Genomic DNA, 21,255 nt, shown 5'->3' with positions numbered 1-21,255 from the left:
TATAAACGTTACTATTTTAGGAATTAATAGAGAAGGATATGGATTACTAAATCACAATTTTAAAATATTTCGGTAACTGTATTTTTAGTCTAACTGGTGTATTTTAGGCATTTAAAAATGTTATTCTGAGAATGAGTCCGTAGGCCTCAATAGATTTCTAAGGGGGCCAAAGGCACATACAACCCCTGGTCTAGATACTACTTCTTATTCATTTCAGAGAGTGATATGTACTATGAAGACAATAAAATAGGATAATGGGATAAAAAGTGACTGAGGGTTCAGCTACTTTAAATACAGTGCTCAGGGAAGGCTTCTCGAAAGATGTGACATTTGAGCTGCAAGGATGAGAATGATAGTCATGAAGAACCTGGGAGAAGAGAATTCCAGACAGAGGAATAATAAATGTAATGGTCCTGAAGCAGAAATGAGCTTGACAAGTTTGAGAACTAGGAGGAAGGCAGGGGAGCTGGGAGTTAGTGAATCAAGGAAGAACAGTGAACTATTCACAATTGCCAAAAGGTGGCAACAACCCAAATGTCCATCAACTGATGACTGGATAAACAAAATGTGGAATATTACTCAGCCATTAAAAGGAAGAAAAGTCGGATACATACTGCCACGTGGATGAACCTTGAAAACACCCTAAGTGAAACCAAACGCAAAAGGACAAATATTGTGTGATTCCACTTATGTGAGGTACCTGGAATAGTCAAGTCACAGCAAAAGAAAATAGCATAGTGCTTACCAGGGGCTGAAGGGAGAGGGGAATGGGAAGTTACTGTTTAATGTGTTTCCTTTTGGGGTGATGAGAATGTTTTGGAACTAGACAGAGGTGGTGCTTGCACAACATTGTGAGTGTATTAAATGCCGCTGAATTGTTCACTTTAAAATAATTAATTTTATGTTATGTTAATTTCACCTCAATAAAAACAAGAATAAGAGATGAAGCAAGCAGGGCCGGCCCCGTGGCTTAGCGGTTAAGTGCACGCACTCCGCTGCCGGCAGCCTGGGTTCAGATCCCAGGCGCGCACCAACGCACCGCTTCTCCAGCCATGCTGAGGCCGCGTCCCACATACAGCAACTAGAAGGATGTGCAACTATGACATACAACTATCTACTGGGGCTTTGGGGGAAAAAAAAAGGAGGAAGATTGGCAATAGATATTAGCTCAGAGCTGGTCTTCCTCAGCAAAAAGAGGAGGATTAGCATGGATGTTAGCTCAGGGCTGATCTTCCTCACAAAAAAAAAAAAAGAGAGATGAAGCAAGCGAAGTAGCAGGGGATAGATCACATAGAGTCTTGTGGGCAGGGTACAGTAAGGGGTTTCTACTGTGAATGGCCTCCTCTGTCCCATAATGATTTCTAATTGGTTATTGTGGGTTGATAAGAAGTCTATGGCTTTTGGCATGTTTATTTTGCAACTGGCCACCTTACTGAAGTATTATTCATTAGAATTGTTTTCCAGTTGATTACCTTGGGTTTCCTAAACAGTCATGTTATAGAAAAATAATTATTTTACCTCTCAATGAGCACTTTTCAGTTGTCTTCTTTCTTGATAATGTTAACCAGTGCCTTCTTGAAACACTGTCCTCTGGCTTCACTACCACCATTATCTCCTGCCTCTGTAACTCTTTTTTCTCACTGGCCTTACCTTAAATTCTTGGCTTGTCTCTGAGGTTCCATCCTGGACCATCTTCTCTTGTCATTCTACACATTCCGTGCACATTACGCCTCACTCACTCCCATGGCCTCAGTTATTACCATCTTCCTATCACACTTCCTAGACACCTGGAGGTCATCCTAGTCTCCTTATTCTCCCATGTGCCAGTCCTCTGTGCAAACACGGCCATCAGAGGCTCTCCTGCTGGAAGCCCACAAGGCCTGATCACAGACACTGTACTTGAACACAGCCATCTCAGGCACTAAAGCCAAGATACCACAAGGTCAGGTCTACTGGAACAATACCCAAAGTGACAACAGCTAATTTACTCCCTCCTCATCCTTACAGTCACCTCTTCTTCCTTCTACATTCACCCCTATTCTGGTCTCTCCTCCATGGGCTCATCCTCCTGTAGCTCTCCTCCTTCAAAAACATTTCCACTACGCCCTTGGAAACCCCTGAACCATGATAAAATTGCTTACATCTTTGCCACTCAGAGTGTAGTCCTTTGACGAGCAGCACTAGCATCACCTGAGAGCTTCTTAGAAATGCGGAATCTCCAGTCTCCAACCCAGACCTACAGGATCAGAATCTGCATTTTATCAAGAGCCTCAGTGGTTTGTACGCAGCATTAAAGTTTGAGAGGTGCTGGCCTATATCATCTTCCTCTTCGTAGAACTTGCCTACCTCTTCACCCTAATGGAAACCTAATTCTCCCTTGAGGACACCACAACCCTGAGGACACCATTACCTGGCAGCTCTCTCCAGTGTGGGCTTCTCATTCTCCCACACCCTGTGTACCTTGGCACCAGTGGGGTGGGAATTCACGTAGCTCCTCAGTGCCACTTCTAGACATTACTCCTCTACCTCCATGTAAAACCCTTTCTTCATTTGAGACCTATTCCATCCTCTTCTGGTGGCACCTGACCCACAATCTTTCTCCCCATTCTGAGTGACTACAATGTGCTTGTGGACAATCCATCACCCTTCATCCTCTTGATTCTTTGATTGCCTCAACCTCACAACCTTCAGCTCCCTCTACTTCAACCACCCTACACATCTTACCATTAGCCAGACCACCTTCACCCAAGACATCCTCACTCTAACACCCCACTATCCAACCACAACCTCTCATCTTTCCAGCTCTCTTATGCCTTCAATCCTCCTAAACCCAATCTTTCACTTCACAGAGTCCTCTGGTACCTTGACCTCTCTATTGTCTCACAGGATATCAGCCCCTTCCTGGCCTCATCTTCTTGGCCCAGGCTGAACCCCATAATTGACTACCTGAACTACTCTTTCATCAATATGCTCATCTCCATTGCACCCCTGCCTTCCACCCTACTTGCCTGGCAAAACTGCTGTGCTGAATAAATGTCAAGATCTGCTTTCTCTGCTCACACACCACTGCTGCTGAAGTTGGGTAGAAGCAATCACAAAACTATGGGTCTTGGCACCACTACAAATTCATGGCCTCCAACCTCATATGGGCCTTTAGAGCAGCACGACAATCCCTTTAATCGGCCTCGATTGCCTCCCTTCCCATTGCCTTCATTGACCATTCGAAACTTTCACCACTTTCCTCAGGCTCCAAAACTTATTCATGACCCCTTCACTCTCACAAGATTGTCTTACCTCCCACTTTACCAACAAAATTGAGGCCACCAGGCTCACACTATCCCAACTTCCTGCCTCACTCCCTCTGCTCTAAAAGTGATCCAACCCTTCTCTGTTTCCCTCTAGTCTCTGAGGATGAAGGGTCCCCCATTCTGTTCAAGGCCCATCACCCCTTGGGCACTTGATCTCATTCCTTTCAGGCTCTTTGAGAATCTTGCTTCTTCTATCAGCTTCTCACCTCCTACTGACTCCTTCCCCTCAACCTATAAATGTGTGTAAGTCTTCCTCCATCCCAAAAAAAGAACTTTCCTCAACCCAATCCTCCTCAACCACACATTTCTCCCAAACTACTGCCCTATGTCGTTTCTTCCCTTAGCAGTCAAGTTTGTCTTCTGCACCTACCACAGGGCCTGGCATAAAATAGGTGCTCAATAAATATTTAATGGGTACATGGAGATTTTGTTGAAAGAATAATCTTCTCGCTTATCTATTTATTTTTTACTTCTCATTCACTCCTCAACACATTGTAGACTGTTTTCTACCCTCACCAGCATCCTAGTTAATACGTGCAATGGATACTCTTCGTTTAGAATGAAAACTTAGAGGTATTTTCTTTATTTTATTTTTCTCATCAATGTATATATCATTCATTCATTCATTCATTCATTCAACGAATGTGTACTGAATACCCACTATATGCCAGTTGGCTAACTTGTACTCATCCTATAAGACTTCAAGACTTAGCTCAGCCATTCCTGATCACCTCCTCTCCCCTTTCAGCAACCTCCACCCTATACTCCCACCACCAAGCTTGGCCACTTGCTACTCTTCCTGTTCCCACAGTCCCCCTCCACATGCCTCTGTTATTGTACTCACCACATTATGTAGAATTTGTATATGGATTTGTCCCCTCCACTAAACTGTGGCTCCTGAAATAAAGACTGTGCCTCATTTCTTAGTATCCCTGGCACTTCACACTGTACCTGGCACACAGTAGACATTTAGTATTTTATAAACTGAACTAGATCCCCCAGACCAATTTGATTACTAAGACTTGTGGATTTTTTCTCTCAATCTGCCCTCTCCTCTCTGTCCTTGAACCTTCTACTCCTGTTCAAGCCCTCATCATCTCTCCCATCCTCAAAAAAGTCACCCATGGGGGACAGCCTGGTGGCATAGTGGTTAAGTTCACGTGCTCCGCTTCGGTGGCCCAGGGTTTGCAGGTTCGAATCCCGGGCGTGGACCAACACACCACTCATCAAGCCATGCTGTGGTGGCATCTCACATACAAATTAGAGGAAGATGGGTACAGATGTTAGCTCAGAGCCAATCTTCCTAAGCAAAAAGAGGAGGATTGGCAACAGATGTTAGCTCAGGGCTGATCTTCTTCACCAAAAAAAAAAAAAGTCACCCCTGACCTGACCTCCTTGCCTCCCTCTGGACACTGTTTTATCTTTTTTCTCAGCTCAGAAAAGCTTTATAAGTGAGCAGTCTAGACCCACCTTATCTGCTTCCTTTTTTAAAACTTCATCCCTTTTTAAAAATTTATTTTTAATTACACGAGCAATACATGTACTTATTCTCCCCTTCTCAGCGGGAACTACAATTTTCAGTCTGTTGATTTTCCTCGCAGACCTCTTTCTATGCATTTATATACATAAATAGACAGGAAAAGAAATGTTTGTTGTTTGATTGGGAAGGGGCGGATTTACACAGATGGCATCGTGATCTGTGTATCATTCTACAACTTTTTTGCACTTAACAACATGTCCATGTAAATACATGTGGATCTACCTCATTCTTTTAGGCTGCCAAATACAATTCCATACCATAGCTCATTTAGTTGCTCTAGTGGTGGAAATTTAGGCTGTTTAAAAAATGTTTTTGTTCCATAACCAATGTTGCAATGAACATCCTTTCTGTATGCTTTTCATGAACATGTGTAATTGTTTCTCTAGGCTATATACCTAAAAGTGGAACTGCTGGATCATAAGGTATCCACATTTTAAATTTTAATAGATACCGCCAAATTTGCCCTCTAAAAGATCTGTATCAATTTACACTCCCAGCAACATGAATGAAATTACCTGGTGTTAGTGGATATTATATTTTTTATCTTTTATTTTGTGAATCTGATGGATAAAAATATATTTCATTGTTTCATTTTGCATTTCCCTAATCACTGGTGAAGTTGAATGAGCATCATTTCATATGTTGATTGGTCATTTATATTTCCTCTTCTGTCAATTGTCTATTTCTCACTGAATTGTAGAAGCTCTTTTTACATTTTAGAAAAATCCTTTGTCTGTTATATAGGTTGCAAATATTTTCTCCTCATCAGTAGTTTGTTTTTGTTTTTGTTTATGGTATCTTTCAATATACAAAGTGTTTTTTTTTATTTTAATGAAGTTAAATCTGCCAGTCTTTTCTTCTATGACTTTTGGATTTTGTGTCATGACTAGAAAAGCCTTCTCTATCCCCCAAGTTATAAAAATATTCTCCTATATTTTCTCCTTATATTTTTAGAATTTGTTTTTAGTCCAACTGGAATCTATTTTTGTGAATGATGTTTGTGTGGGAGGGTCTCATTTTATTTTTTCCTAATGGGTGGCCTATTTTCCCAGCACATTTTCTTGAATAGTCCATTCTTTCCCTTGCTGACTTACATATGCTAAATTCCCATATAAACATGAATTTGATCTTGAATTCATTTTCTGTTCTATTGCTCTTTTTGCCATTCTGATGCCTTTACTTACCTCCCACTCCCTCATGGCAGTCCAGCTTCTACCCACAATTTCTCTGGAATTATTATTTCTAAGTGCATTATTAATGACCTCATGTTGCCAAACTCAATGGATATTTTTCAATTCTTATCTCCCTGGACACCACTTATTCCCTCCCATATGCTACATGAGACAACTCTCCCTTGATTCTTCTACCAATAAAAGTCATGATCATAATAATATTTTCTGTTCCTTAGTTACTCTGAGCCAGGCACTGTTGAAGCATTTCATATGCCACTCATGTCAAGTATGCCTCACCACAACCCTCTCAGGTAGATATTAGTATTATCATCATCCTCACTTTACAGGTAAGAAAACTGAAGCATAGAGAATTTAAGTGTCTTGTTGTAGTGTAAGCCCTGGCACTTGGTTTTTCTTTTTCAAAACCCAAGTGCTGGATTTGAGCTTTGATTGCAGAGGCATCCACTTCAAAGATGGCTAACTCCAATAAACCGATTGCCAGCCACATAAAGAGAAAGAGCTTGGCCACATCCTCCCCTCAGGCTCCTTTGTTTTAGAAATCTTGGTTGATTTCCATAACTGACCCTTTGGGCCCTAGTTTTTTCCCTTCCGTGCTTTAAATTCCCTCTCTTATGTTTTAAATTCACCAATAAAGAGTGATCCCACAAGACCCTAGGCCATCTCCCTCTAGGCCATCACCCTGACCCCAATAAAAGCAGAAACCCAGGTCCATGTGCTCTCTCTGTTTCTTTATTCGTGACCTCACTGCGTGGCCCTAGGTGAGCCATGTGCTTTCCAGGACCTGTGAGTAATAAACCTTTTGTTCCCCAAAGTTCCCTAATGTTTATTGCTGAGGGCATCTTGCAATCATAATAAGAACCACAAGGGCCGGTCCAGCCGCAACATTGGTTAGGTCCAGCCGTAACATGGGTTATCGGTAGGCTGAGACCAACACAAAACAACTTATCCAAGATCCCTGGGCTAATAAGTGGCAAGATGGGATCTGAACCCAGGTCTGTCTGAGACCGAAGCCTGCGTTCCTAAGCACGGCCCTTTCTAGCCCGTCCTTCTCAGTCTCCTTCTTGGGTTACTTTTGCTCCAGCATCTTTTAAATTGTGGCTTTCCCCAGGAATTGGCCTTAGTCGCCGCGCTTCCCAGTTTACATGCACCCTGGGTAGAGCAGGGCATTCTGATGCTCTGTTTCAATGCAGCTGCACTGACATATCTGGGCCCAAATGGCCCTGTCACTATGGAGAAAACACTGCTTGTTATTACAGATCCCTGGAGCTTACTCCACCCCTGCTCCCCAGCCCAATTTCAGGGAGGCTTTTCATTTCTACTTATTTGACTTGGTATTATTTGATTTTGTATGAGTATGTATCATATTTATAATCAGGAAAAACAGTAAGGATATTAAAAATATAATGGAAGTAGATTAGCCTCTAAGGGGCCGTATCAGTTCAGTCCTCCCAAACCATCACTACCAAGGCATTTTCCAATGTTAGATATGTTAAATGGATGTTACTAAGAACTGGGAGAAATTTAATTGAGGAGATCCCAAGCAATCTGCAGCTGAGATTAAGCCCTCATATTGTGACCCAAACACCCCCTGCCCCAGGGTCTAATTTATTCTCAACCAAACAAGATTAGCACAATAAGCAAGCCACTAAAAAGCAGAGGTGTCTTTCATCTGGAATTCCAAATGGAAAACAGAATTCAGTTCAATTATTAAGAAGTTAAATATATTTATTCATTATAAGGAAATGAGAATGGCTGTTGTAACTTCAAGGGAGAAATAGGAGAATATGGGAGTTCATCTAAGAAGCAAGAGAATCCTCGAAGGATGAGCAGACACTGCTCAAAATGATGAATGGCCTTTTCTGAGATGAGCACACACATGTGACAACCATGTGACTTCTAGTTAAATGCAGATGGCGCCTGACCCCACCCCCTCCCTAACCCTAGCCCTCATTATATCCTCATCTCCGAGCCTCATCCTACCCCCCACTCACATACCATTCTCTAACCCCCAGTCTCTCCTCCTACCTCTCTGCTTAGTCCCGCTCAGTTGCTTTTCAGGATGACTTTCCTCCATCTGCTGACTTAACATCCCAAGGTTTTTGTCTTTAGCCCAGTGTTTATCTCGCTCGACTCTGATCCCTGGGTAATCTTACACATATCAACAGTGGGAACATATCACCTATACCTTGGTAACCCAAATCTATATTTCCAGCCCAGACCCTCTCCTGACTGTAACCCTGTATATTCAGCTGCCTACCACTGAAGTTCATCATTTCTCTCAATGGTCCACAGACAGCTCAAACTCAACATGTCCAAAACAGAGCTGATTCCTTTAAAAGCTGGTTCTATTATATTACCTCTCTTACTGAATGCCACCACCATTTGTCCACTCTCCAAAGCCAGAAATCTGGGCCTCATTCTAGAGTATTCTTTTGCCTTCACAACCCCACACCAAGTCTCTACCAAGTCCTGTTGATTCTACCTGCTCAATATTTATCAAATCTGTCTCCTCTTCCCTATCTCCACACCTGGCCTCAATCTAATTGTCCTATAGTCTCCTAATTGGTCTTCCCATCCTCCAGCCTACCTCCATACTATCTCAAAGTACCTTCTTCAAAGGCCAATCTGACTACATCAGTCTACTTCTTAAAACCTGTCAGTGACTCCACATCTGCATGTTCTATCAATCCCTCCATGATCTGGCTCCTGCTTACCTCTTCAGGCTCATCTTCCCTACTTTTCCCCTAGCTCACACCAAGCACTAGCCTAGGGGCAGACCCAGGTATTGTGAGGCCTTAAGCTTATACAACTTGAAGGCCCTCCAAGAAAGATAATTCAATATTATAACTAAAAATTAGTTACACAGCCTTGGAAGGGGCCTGTGCAAGTGAGAGCCCTGAAGCTTAAGCTTTGTTAGCTTCACAGTAACTCTGCCTCTGGGCTAGCCAGACAGAGCACTCTGCAGTTACCTAGAACATGCCATAACTGTCCACATCTCTTTGCCTTTGGACAGCAGTTACTCCTGCCTGGAATGTCCTTCCCTCCCTTCCCTTGTCTGTCTGGCAAAATAGTTCATCCTGCGAGGGGCTGCTCAGGGGGCACCTCCACTGTCAAGGCCTCCCTGACCTCCCCACATGGAACCGATTGTTCTCTCCTTCATGTTCTCATTGTAACTCGTCCTTTACCTCTTGTGCCCTATCCTTTACAGGGCATATCATACTCGATGGAACTTATTTGCTTAAAACCGGTCTTCAAGGGCAGAGATAAAGTCATTCCTTTTCAGATTGTCAGAGCACAGCTGTACCTGGCACAAGGTAGGAGCTCAATGGAAAGGAGACCTCACCCTTGTATACCAGAAAGACACCCTTCTTTTGGCAAAGGATGTGGAGCAGAACAGTTGCTGTAGACAGGGACCCTGGGTGGAGGCGGGGCTTGTGAGGTACGTGCTGCCTGCCCAAGCCATTCTAAGAGGTCCAGGCAGGACCCACATGGTGAGCTCCTCCCTGTAGCCTCCCACCAGCCTCCCCTCCCAACTGCCTTTCTTACCTGTCCTCCTTGTTGATCTGGTCCCCAAAGCCCACCGTGCTAACGATTGTGAGTTTCAGCCCCACGTTGCTCTCTTGGAGGTCATAAGTACTGGACCGGAGCTGGACACCCGGCTGTGTGTGGGTGGCTGGCTCCCCCTCGAACTTGGTGTTGAACAGGGTGTCCATGAGGGTAGACTTGCCCAAACCTGTCTCTCCTGAAAAGTACAAGGATAAATTATGGTCCATTCATACAATGACCATGCAGCCATTACACATCATGTTTCAGATGCATATTTATTGACATGGGAAAATGTACACGATAAAACACTAAGTGAAGAGCATATAGAACTCCATGGACTGTTTGATCTCAGTTAAGTGAAGAAGACTGAAAGGAACTGCACCAATGTATTAGCAGTAGGCATCTCAGAATAGTGGAGTCGGGGTAATTTTCCTTTAATTCTTCATATTTTTTGTGTTACTTGAGTATGCATTGCTTTTATAGTCAGAAAAAGAAACTATGTTATAGGCGGTGATGGAGAGGTAGAGTTATGCCTAGAAAAAGACTGGGAGGAAATATAATATCTCTGGTTATCGCTAGGTGGTGGGGTTATGTGTGGTTTTCATTTATTTCTTTATGCTTTCCTGTGTTTTCCAAGTTTTCTATGAGGAACATGTATAGCTTTTGTAATAAAAACTAAAGGGCTATTTTAAATTTTAAAAGAAAGGGACAGCAGGCCCTCTGTCAAATAAATATCCTCTCCTTTCAGTCCCCACCTCACTCCCTGCCAGAAAGTGCTCTGCAGATGCCCGGATGTGTATCCCCGTGGGGAGACCATTTTTAGCTAATGAGGAGGGAATTTATCAGGCCACAAATTATTATTCTTCCCCTTCAATTTCAAACAAACCAGTCATTTGTTTGTTTAACTAACAGGCTGCAGGATACTAATAAATTAAACCACAGGAATTTCAAAAGTCTTGACCTTGACACCAGGGAGGCAGTGGGGGAAGGGCTGTGGTGGACTGGTGAAGGTTTTTGGAGGTTATTCTCGGGACACCCAAGGGATGGCAAGCCACTGCCAGGAGCCAAGGAGTCTTCAGGGAATGAGGACATTGGAGGGAAATTGGTGGCATGGGAGTTAGGCAAGAATCTGATATGAGGTCACAAGCTGGGCTGGGCACTATAGCCACTTATAATCTCCATGGATCCAGACTGTATTCGGTCCCCACCCCACCGCAAGTGATTCAGAAATACCAGGAATAGAAGATTCAGTAGCTAATTACCCTGGACTGCCCTTTGAATACCTAGGCTACCCTGCTATTCCGTTATCATCACCCCTCTTCTTCCCCACCCCCAACCCTTGAGATGTGAGCATTGAGAAGTCTTCCCAGTTGGGAGTGGGTTGGCACTAGGCAAATCCTGGACTGGCAAACCCTCCTTTGTGACCGACAGCACACATCAGGCAAGGCGTCCAGGACTAAGGTTAGAGCTGCGGAACACATTACTACAAATGGTCTGTCTCCCCTCCACCCTCTGGGTGTGTCTGGCTTTGCATCTTCCATGCATCTTTTATCCTGAATAATGAGCTATGAATGCAGAAGGTGATTTTTAAAATATCTGTCTATGATGAGAACTTTCTGTGCATGGAGAGATTGCTGAGAGAGAGAGAGAGAACAAGGAAAACATTCAACTCAGCCTGGCTACTCCTCCCCCTGCCCAATTTCATAGCCAGGTCTGACTAACGGGCTTGATTGCCAGGGTGCAGAGAAATGGTTCCTCACATGGATCATGTTTCCAGCCAGGGTCTGCTGTACCAATTAGCAGCAAAGATTCTCCCAGAAGAGGCCCTTTTTTCCTCCCTAAAGGAACAGGAAGTATTTGGGTGCCAAGAAAAATTTGGTGAGGTGGGGCCTTTGCCGTGGGAGGTGGCAGACTTGGCCAAGCAACGGAATGTATCACCCTCTCCTCGCCCAAGGTGGGGGTGCAGCTCGACTGCAAACAGGGCCAGCACCTCTGAGGCGGGAACACAAGGGTGGCTCCCTCACCCTCACTTGCCTTCCCACTGGGCCCTGAGGTTCGAGCTACATTTTAGCCTGTCTTTGTATGTGCCTAATGAATTTTCCGCGTACATTCCCACCTCCGCCCCCTCTTCCATTCCATGAGCTCCTTGTTGAATGCCCCACAGCTCCTAGAGTATGGTAGGCCATGTCTCCCCAGCACCCAGAACTAGCTCCCTGCCTCCCTGATCCTAAGAATCCTCAGAGATCAGGGGATGGGGCATCTTCCTGTACTCCCCAGAGGGCCTAGCACGAGGCTCACACGGAGGGCTCAGGAGCAATACTACAGATTGAGGGGCCCCACCCTGTTTGCACAGCTGGAGAAATGGAGGCCCGGCAGCAGGGCTGGGCAGGGCAGGGCAGCAGAGAGGAGCAGCAGGGAAAATGACCACATGCATGCCTGCCAGCACAAAAGGGCTGTGGAAATTAGATGCCCAATGATGAACGTCTGGAAGGAAAGAACCCGTGGGTGTCTAGGGAATCGTGATAAATGCAACATGAGAAGAGGGCAGAAAATCAAGTGGGCTCCTCCCATGGCTATCGAGGGCTCCCGTTCCAGTTTTCCATCAATGTGGAGCCTGGGAGTTGGGGGGGCCCTCTCTCAATGGCTGGCACAGACCCAGCCTGAGCCTAGGATGCTGTCTCCTCTCATGCTGCCTTGGGCCCAGTATTTATGCGGTGGGGGGACACATGTGGCCTAACTCGAATCAGGTCAGCAGATTCCACACCCCTGCAGGAAGGGGGGGACTCGGCAATTAGATTCCAGAAGGAAACCTGAGGAGTCCCGAGGGGTCAATTTCTCTCTCCTCCTCCCTCCTCATAGTGGACAGCAGGGTTTCTTAACCCTTTTAAAGTCAGCTCCATCAGCCAAGAGGATTTCATCTCACTTTGCTTAATGTAAATAGTATTCTGGAAACACCAGGTTTTTTAAAAAAGAATTTCATTTTAAAACACGTAATATGAAATATACTTTTTCAAACTACACTCCCTGGGATAGTCCGATGTTGACCTCTCTACTCTGAGTTAAAAACCACTGTAATAAAGAAAAGCTTAGTCCTTTTCCCCATATGCTGTTAATATTAGCATCCTCTAGCACCTTGTACAATTAAGTCCTTGCAAGTGATGAAATGCAGAGTCTCAGCCAGGTTATCACTAAATGACTGTGTGACCTGAGGCGAGCCCTCTCCCCTCTCTGAGCCTCAGTCTCCTTTTCCATAAAAAGAAAAGGTTAGAGCAACAATAATAGCTATCGCTTCTGGAGCACTTATGATGTGCCAGGCACCACTGTAAATACTTTATACATATTTCTTTCTTTTTGTTTTTTTTTTAAAGAAGATTTTTGTGTGTGTGTATGAGGAAGATCAGCCCTGAGCTAACATCCATGCTAATCCTCCTCTTTTTGCTGAGGAAGACCGGCGCTGAGCTAACATCTATTGCCAATCCTCCTCCTTTTTTTCCCCAAAGCCCCAGTAGATAGTTGTATGTCATAGTTGCACATCCTTCTAGTTGCTGTATGTGGGATGCGGCCTCAGCATGGCCGGAGAAGCGGTGCGTCGGTGCGCGCCCAGGATCCGAACCCGGGCCGCCAGCAGCGGAGCGCACGCACTTAACCGCCAAGCCACGGGGCCAGCCCTATACATATTTCTTTATTTTTTTCCCTACAATAAGCCTATGAGGTAGAAACTACTATTAGTCCTTAATTTACAGATGGGTTAACCAAGCCACTTCCTAGCTGTGTGAATTTGCCCCAGCTCTTCAGCCTCTCTGCACCTTACCCTCCTCATCTACCAAATGTGGACAAAGTAACTGATCCAGGGTCACAAAGTAGTAAGTGGCAGAGCCAGCATTTGAATCCAGGCAGTCTGACACTGGAGCCCATGCTTGTAGCCAATATGCTCTTGTGCATCCCATAGGTGTGATCTGTTGGTTCATTCAGTCATTCAACAACTATTTACAAAGCCTCTGATAGGAACCAGGCACAGTTCTAGGGGCCAGGGATACAACAATGAACAAGACAGCCACTATCTCTGTTCACATGGAGCTAAAGTCTCTTCCAGCTCCAAATGTTGGAATAAACCAAGAGAAACGTCTCTGAGTTCAACAGGGAAGTGTCCGAAAGGAAACTCGCCAGGAACTCCAGTTGACCAAGGGACCCTGTGGACAGGGACAAGGTCATGTCTGGCTCTCTGACCTTGCCCTCTTCTCCTTCCTGATCTTGTAGAGGCCTGGCCAGCAGTGGCGTGCTGGAGCCGGCTCGCCCTGCTTCCTGCAGCTCTTCCCAAGCCCACATGCAGTGACGTCATGCTGGCAGCTGAAAACCAGCTATGGTGGAAGTAAGGACACCATGGAAATCGGCAAATGCTACAAACCATGGCAAGTTTTCTCCTGGGAGCGGACTGTGAGCCACTGATCAGCACACCACTGCTGGCAGCCTGTCTTAAGACAGGTGGACAGCTGCCTTTCCCAGAGATGGAAGGATGAAACAATCGACCCTTGACCTTGATAGAACGCTAGCTGCCCTGCCCCTCTTGCTTCAGCGAGCCTCAATCCAGCTTCTCTTGTATGTTTTTTTTTCCAAGTTCAACAGAGCCCAGTTGAGCCTGGAATCCCGAGCAGCTTCAAAGTAAATATTATCATTATGACCCTTTGTGCTCTTCACAGGCATTACTGTTGCTGGCACATTCAGAGGGCTGAGTCTCTTTGGGGCTCTTTCCCAGCAGAACATTTGTACTGTTGGCTCTGGTGGTTCCTCTGAGGTCTCCTGTACTATATCTAGGATCATGGGATCCTAGTGATTTCCAAAGCTAAGGGACTAGTAGATGTTTTTTATGGGGGGAGGGGAACCTCATCCCAGTCAGTAATTCTTGTCAACCCTAGAGAATCTGTTGGAGAGGAGTCATAATATGCTCACACCCATGTGCCTAGCCATCTAAAAATAATCATTGTAGGTGCTGTTTATTGGTACTCTTACATACAAATTGGACTCTGGATTCATAAAAATTCTCTCTCCTAATCCCAACATAACACATGCACACACGCACACATGCGCATATGCATATAGAGTATTCACTCTGCTGGGCCTGGGCCCGTGATCAGCAGCCCAGCACCAAGATAAACAATACTGTGATAAAAATATCCTAGGTCTCTGTTAATAATCAAAGTTAGTGCTACCATAAATTTACACTTAAAATGCCCTATCGGAAAAGAACATATTCCATGCCCAAACAGAATTGCTATATAACAGTCATTGAGGGAGCAAACCTGACAGTTATGCACAGGCGGTAGGCATGAAAGTGTGGTCACTGAGAGTCCTGTGAGAGAGAAGATCACCTCCAGCGGCCAAGCTATGGACCCTTCTCTAAGTCAGCGAGAGGACCCAGCCCCATGGCTGGGCTGAGATTGCAGCCTTAGAGCCACTCTAAGCCACTCGTGACCTTGGCCCAAATTGTGGGTTCTCTGAGCAATGACAAGGTTGTGAGCACAGCCAGAGAGCAGGATGCATGAGTTGTAAGCTTTTTTGGATCAAGGATGGAGAGTGTAACTAAACTGCTCTGGGCTGGTACATCCAATGGTTGCACCAACAGGGCTAAAAGAGGAGATATTACGACAGCCATTTCCTGAAACTTGACAAGTGGGGGAAGAAAGAGAGGGGGTGACGCCTTGGGGGTGAGAGGTTCTCCTTCCTTCCTACCCCTCCCCTCTTGAGAGGTCTGTCCCGGGGCTCTGAGCAATTCCAGCCTGGCAGGTGCATGCTGAAGCAGGCTGAAGCAGTCCTAGTTATACAATGCCTGGGTCTGGGTCGGAATTCAAAGATAAGAGTTTACTGTTTCTCCCACTCACTTTGCCTTGAGCTTGGCTGCCTCTTCCTCTGGGCCCTAGCGGAGCCTGTGGTCTGCGTATCCAATTACCCTACACTTCCGCCCTCACAGAGCCAATCTGATTTACATGGCCTCCCTCCTAAAGCTTTACTAGCCCACCCTATTAGTTGAAAGGTTGCTTAGAATGGGTCTGTCATTTCATTTCTCATCTCCTCAACGCCAGTACAGGTCATACGGAGCTCTGGGAAGAATGCCAAGGGAATCCAACATGTTTGTGTGGAAATTTTTCAGTAATCAAATATTATGTGAAATAAGTTGGCCATCAGCCAAAGATTGGAGAGATTTGGCAGTGCTAATATTGGATGTGATAGCATTTGATCTTGATGTCGCTCACCATGGCTTCTATTTATTTTGTCTCCCTCTCCTCATAGCACCTCATCATGACCATGAGTAAACTTTCGGCATTTGAAGAATTAACAGCCTAGATCTGGACTGTAAGGTCCATGATGTGTAGTTCTGTGAAGCACATATTTTCAATTCATAGGTTCCAAAGCTGGTGTGTGGGAGTGAGTCATTTAGCTGGTGAGTGAGCCTAGTTGACTGCCTGTAGTCCATATTTAGAAGTGGCTCTGTTATTCTCTACTTGGCCTTGAGTGTGTAGTTTTTCTCCTACAGAAAATGATCTAGAAAAGAGTGCTAGGGATGGAGGAGAAGAAAAAATAAAGACTCCAAGAAAACGAATGACTTTTCTTAGAAGACAGAACTTTAGACCAGAGAAAAATATCCAATTCAGTCATGGTTCAGATCCTCAACATGAATGAGTTCCCCATACACTCTATACAAAAATAAGAAAAGGCAATTAGCAAAAGTGTTTGAGTGTTCCAGCCAGCATGAAACTGACTTAATAAGGTCATAATAATGGTATTTATACAATCATTAAATTTTAGAAGTAGGCCACTGAAAATATGCAGGTAGGCTTCACTGCATAGTGAAAATTATATGCTATGATCGTGTTGACAAATTTTGGATTTTTCTTTAAGGTCTAAGGAGAGATTCTTAAAGAATGTCAAGGAACTGTTGTTGCTCATATTTGTTTGGTTGGTGCTTGACAGTTTCCAAAGTGCTTTTGTGTTCTCAAGAGATGTTGCTGGCAGCAGTTAGAAAAGCAGTGGCAGGGACAAAGGGTCACCCAGACCTGGGTCCTCGTCATGGCTCTGCCACTCTGTGTTGCCTCAGCTAAGTTCCTTATTCTCCCAAGTCTCTGGGTCTCCGTCTGTTCCATGAGGCTACAAATGCTACTTGCTGTGCTCACTTCACAGAGGCCTAGTAAGGACCCAAATTGCTAATTTGGGGAAGTGTTTGAGATGTATGATAAGTGGTTCCTGTGGGGTTAATTCATTCATTCATTTCACAAACATTATTGAACTTTGCTATAATTATCACATTAGAGGTGACTAAGATGTGGTTCTCACACTTGAGACTACAGGTCCAGGCAGAGATATACTTAAGAGGAATAAAAGAACTTCGCACACAGCTGTGTGGTCCCTGCACTTGAGCTCAAACTGTACCAAGTATAGCAGAGCTGCAGAAGAAACAGACAGACCCAACCCACTGCCCACAGCTGGTGGGCAGGCATCTTTCTCCAGCCATCACCTCCCTCCCAATTCTGTCCTGGCTCCTATTTTCTGCAGTCAAAAGGAACTCGACAGCAGTAGCTGAGCCAGCCAGCTCCCTTATAAAATTTCCACTGGGTGTCATACAGCTCAGTTTCCCCCAAGGTATGGCCCCATATTCTGGACTGGCCAGGGAAAAATGTAATCACAGCTTACAAAACAAGCAGAGAGATAAAAGGGAGGTGGGGGGACACTCTTGCAAATAGATCAGAATGACACACTATTTAACCTAATTACCTGCAAAGCCACATCCAGTCATTAAGGATCCATATTCTGTAACAGAATTTCCTGCTATGGAAATACTCACCCACGCACAGGATGTTGAAGCAGAAGCCCTGGCTGACTGACTTGTTCACCAGCTGGTCGGGCAAGCTGTCAAACCCCACATGTCCAGCCAGGGGGACAGTTCGGCAACCTTCACCCTAATTTGGAGGGGGAGGCAGGGAAGAAAATGAAAATGTGCTTAAAAGCAATCTGAGTCTCACTTCTCCATCCAAATGCTGTCCATGCTAGGAAGTAACACCCGCCCAGGCCCAGTGTGTCATTTCTTCCCTTGGCTACTCTATGCTCCAAAGCAAAAATGGCCCGTCAGCTTAGAAATCATGGATTCTTGCTCAGAGTTCCGTAATGAATGTCATCATGGTTCCAGACAGAGCAAACCACACAGGGGGCTTACGAGGGGTGGTCGGGCGGGGTCAGGGGATGAGAACGCTGGCACCGGAGGTTCACAGACTTGAGTTAACTCTTGACTCAATCACTTACACACTGGGTAACCTCTCAGAGACTTAGTCTCCTCCCACATCTGTCATATGAGATAATATTACCTATCTTAGAGGTGCTCAGGAGGCTCAAATGTGCTAACACATGTAACGAGCTTAGCACAATGCCTGGTACATTCATAAGGGTTCAGTAAATATTATGAAGGAACTTTGAAAAGCAATTACTCCTCTCTCTAGGACATTTTGGGGACCTACAAAGGTGGCACAGCACAAAGGTTAAGAGATTAGGCCTTGAAATCAAGCAGCTCTGAGTTAGAGACCCACCTCCTCCACCTTCTGACCTCGGAAAAATTCCTTAACTTCTCAAAATTTCCCCATCTGTAAAATCGGGAACTGGTTACTGCCTCGTAGGACTGGTGTGAGGATTAGATGGGATAATGCTCCCCAAGCACCAAGCACAGTGCCTAGCATGTGGCAAGCATTCCACAAATACTAGCTGCTGTTCTTACTGCACTGGCGGTTATCCTTCCACACAGACCCCCAAACGAACACATGAGGCCGTGGAACACTTGTGGCTCCCTCCAGCTAGAGAGAGCTCCCTGCATGCTTCCTCTGGTTCCCTTGTCTCCACCGGGGTCAGCCAAGCCACTCACAGCTCTGGAAAGCAGAGGACCTTTGCTTCGCCTGCAAGTCCCAAAGCTTCTTATTGTTAATGGTTTTACAAAGCAGGGAGAACCTCAAACTGAGGCAGGGTTCCAAGGAGCCAGGGGGAAGGACAAAGGGGACCTGCACGTACTCAAGAAACGTGCTAACAGCCAATGGCCACGGGGGAGGGGAGAAGGGAGGAGCAGGAAAGCTGGAGACAGCCAAGCTAGACAAGAGGGATGGGCTAGGTAAGCAGTCAGAGTTTCTGTTGGATGGGACTACACCAAGATTTCTGTAACCAGAAGGGTGCCAAGAACAATCTAAAAAGGGCCTGGTTAGTGCCAGGAGGCCTGCGCCAGCACCCCAGGCTATGCTACCAGACAGTTCTTAGGCTGGACTGGACCTACTCTTAGACTAGGTCCATAATAAGGGTATACTTCCACACTGAGAGGGATGCACTGTGTTGGTGAGGGGGCATCTCAGTGGCTGACACTGTCAGAACTGTTCCCAGATAGCCACTTCACCCAGCTTGCAATCTCACTCCCATTGGTATCATCAGATCCTACAAGGGTGAGAGACAGGGCTAATGTTGGTGACTGCCGTCTGGCAAGTTCATTACCCTCACACATCTCACCCCACACACTCCCAGTGAAGTATTCTTGACACACAACCATATGCCATCATTCAGTCTGGGGTGGCGTATTCTGGGCCCCAGAGGGACACCTGAAGACAGCTTGGTTTCATGAATGACCCACATCACCCAGGGCTTGTTCTACATTCACCCCTTTCTGCTTCCCCTTCCCCCTTTCTCCTTCTTTTTATTAAAGCAAATAAAGAAAGATTAAGTGTCCCACTGTTCATTCCTGTTCCTCAACACTGCAGAGGAGACAGATATTTAAGAGCCAATATGCTTTCTCAGTGGAGCCTCCTACGTAGCAGGCGTCGGAAATTGGGAGGGACACAGAGTTGAGGTTTCCTGAGCCATATTTTATCTCCCCTGGCTGCCTCTTCCTGTCTCCAAATTCAGCACCATGAAACTTCAAGTGCTCCAAAGCCTCTGGTCCAAGTGCCTAGAGGAGAGGAAGGGAAATTTTCAAACTGAAGACAGTGAAGGGCAGTGGGGAGAACTCTGCACCTTATTCTTAAAGATCTACTTCATTGTCAAAGGCTTACCAAGCATTTCCCATATGCCCACTGTTACCTCCCACCTAGCACAGTGCTGTAAAGAGCCCTAAATAGCAGAAGAAAGAGTATGGACTTTATTCCCTAGGCAATGGGGTTTGAGAGGATTTTGAGTGTTTCAGGAAGGAAGGCCATGAGACAAGTAGGGTGCTTGATTGACTGGAGGAAAGAGAGAGTAGGGGCAGGAAGACATATTAGGAGATGACTCCAATAACGTTGAACCCGCAGAGTGACATCCAGGCACTGTGACAATAAATGCTGGTTGAAGTGAACTGATCTGTTTTGGGACTCAGGAGTGAGGAACAAATTGGAGAGACTTCCTAAAGAAGGGACGAGGCTCAGTGAGTGATTGGGCAGAGGGAGTGATGGAGCAATCAAAGCTCTAAGGCTGCGAGATTCTAAGCCTGGGAGCTTGGACTGATGGCACTATGGACAGAAAGAGGGAAGCCGGGAAAGGGTGCTTGTTTAGTGGAGAAGTCGAGGAGTCTGGTTTTAAACAACTATTACTAAAAGAAATTACATTTATTAGACTTTTTATTTTATAAAGGTAATCAATGTTCACTGTAGATATAACATACAGAAAATTATAAAGGAGAAAATGAAAAATATTAGTGATAATCACTGTTAATATTTATATGTATTTCCCTCCAGTCTGTATACCTTTTTTCTTACAAAATAGGGATAATCCTGTATATTCCTTTTCATAATTTGAATCAATAACATGACGTTTAATATAACATGGATGTTTTCTTGAGTAATTAAGTATACTTCTAAAACATTATTTTTACTAGCCACATAGCATTCCATTGTAGGAATTTACCATAGTTTCTTAATCAATCTTCCACTGCTAGACATTTAGCGTGTTTCCAAGTTTTCAACAATATAAACAATAATTCTTGTTCTTACAGGTTTGCATGTATCTCCGATTATTTCCTTAAGTTGAATTCCTAAAATTGAAGCCCACTAAGTCCAAGGGCACACACATTTGAAAGGTTTTGGTATACACTGAGAAATCATTCAACAGAGAACAGTACAGATGTCTATTTCCACCACCACTATGCAAGAGTGTCTGTTTTTCCATACTTAGAACAACACTGAGTTTCTGAGGCTTTTTAACCATTGTGAATTGAATCATTGGAAAACAGCATTGCGTTATTGAGTCTGCATTTTGTTACTGAAGGTGAACATTTTTTTATTGTTCAACTATATATGTGTATTGTGTATATGCATACATATATGTGAGTTGCCTATTCATGTCTTTGCCCATAATAGGTGTTTGTCTTTCTCTTCTGGATTTGTAAAAGCATTTTATATGTTAAGGAAAATAAGATAGTTTTGATTTTATGGTGAGATATCCAGGAGAAGAAATCCAATAAGTACTTAGCGAAATGGGATTGTAGGCTCAAGGAGAATTCAGGACTGGGATATATATCTAGGAGTGAGAAGTATGAAACTGGATGTGTTCTCCAAGAGACAGTACAGGGAGAAAAGAGCTAAAGATTGAATATAGGAAATGCCCACAAGTAAGGAATGGGAAGATGAAAAGGATTCTTCTAAGAGGGGGAAATAATCACAAAAATAAGAGATGGCTCAAT

General features: G+C 44.7%; 1 protein-coding gene across 10 annotated transcripts in view; it reads right to left on the bottom strand.

Moving 5' to 3' along the window:
• SEPTIN6 (septin 6) overlaps window positions 1–21,255 on the bottom strand; it is a 64,074-nt gene that overhangs the window by 32,825 nt on the left and 9,994 nt on the right. For all 10 annotated transcript variants that reach the window (XM_087426604.1, XM_004442271.3, XM_087426599.1 and 7 more), the window contains exons 2-3: window positions 17,422–17,536; window positions 9,588–9,783 (exon numbers count right to left, since the gene is read on the bottom strand). In XM_087426604.1, coding sequence (XP_087282730.1) covers window positions 9,588–9,783; window positions 17,422–17,536 — 311 coding nt within the window. The remainder of the gene's footprint in view (window positions 1–9,587; window positions 9,784–17,421; window positions 17,537–21,255) is intronic.

The sequence above is a fragment of the Ceratotherium simum genome, chromosome X (genome assembly GCF_057802395.1).
Source record: "Ceratotherium simum simum isolate JZ-2026a chromosome X, ASM5780239v1, whole genome shotgun sequence".
Classification (NCBI taxonomy): Eukaryota; Metazoa; Chordata; class Mammalia; order Perissodactyla; family Rhinocerotidae; genus Ceratotherium; species Ceratotherium simum.
The sequence above is the reverse complement of the archived record's forward strand: the minus strand, read 5'-3'. Positions and strand labels throughout refer to the sequence as shown.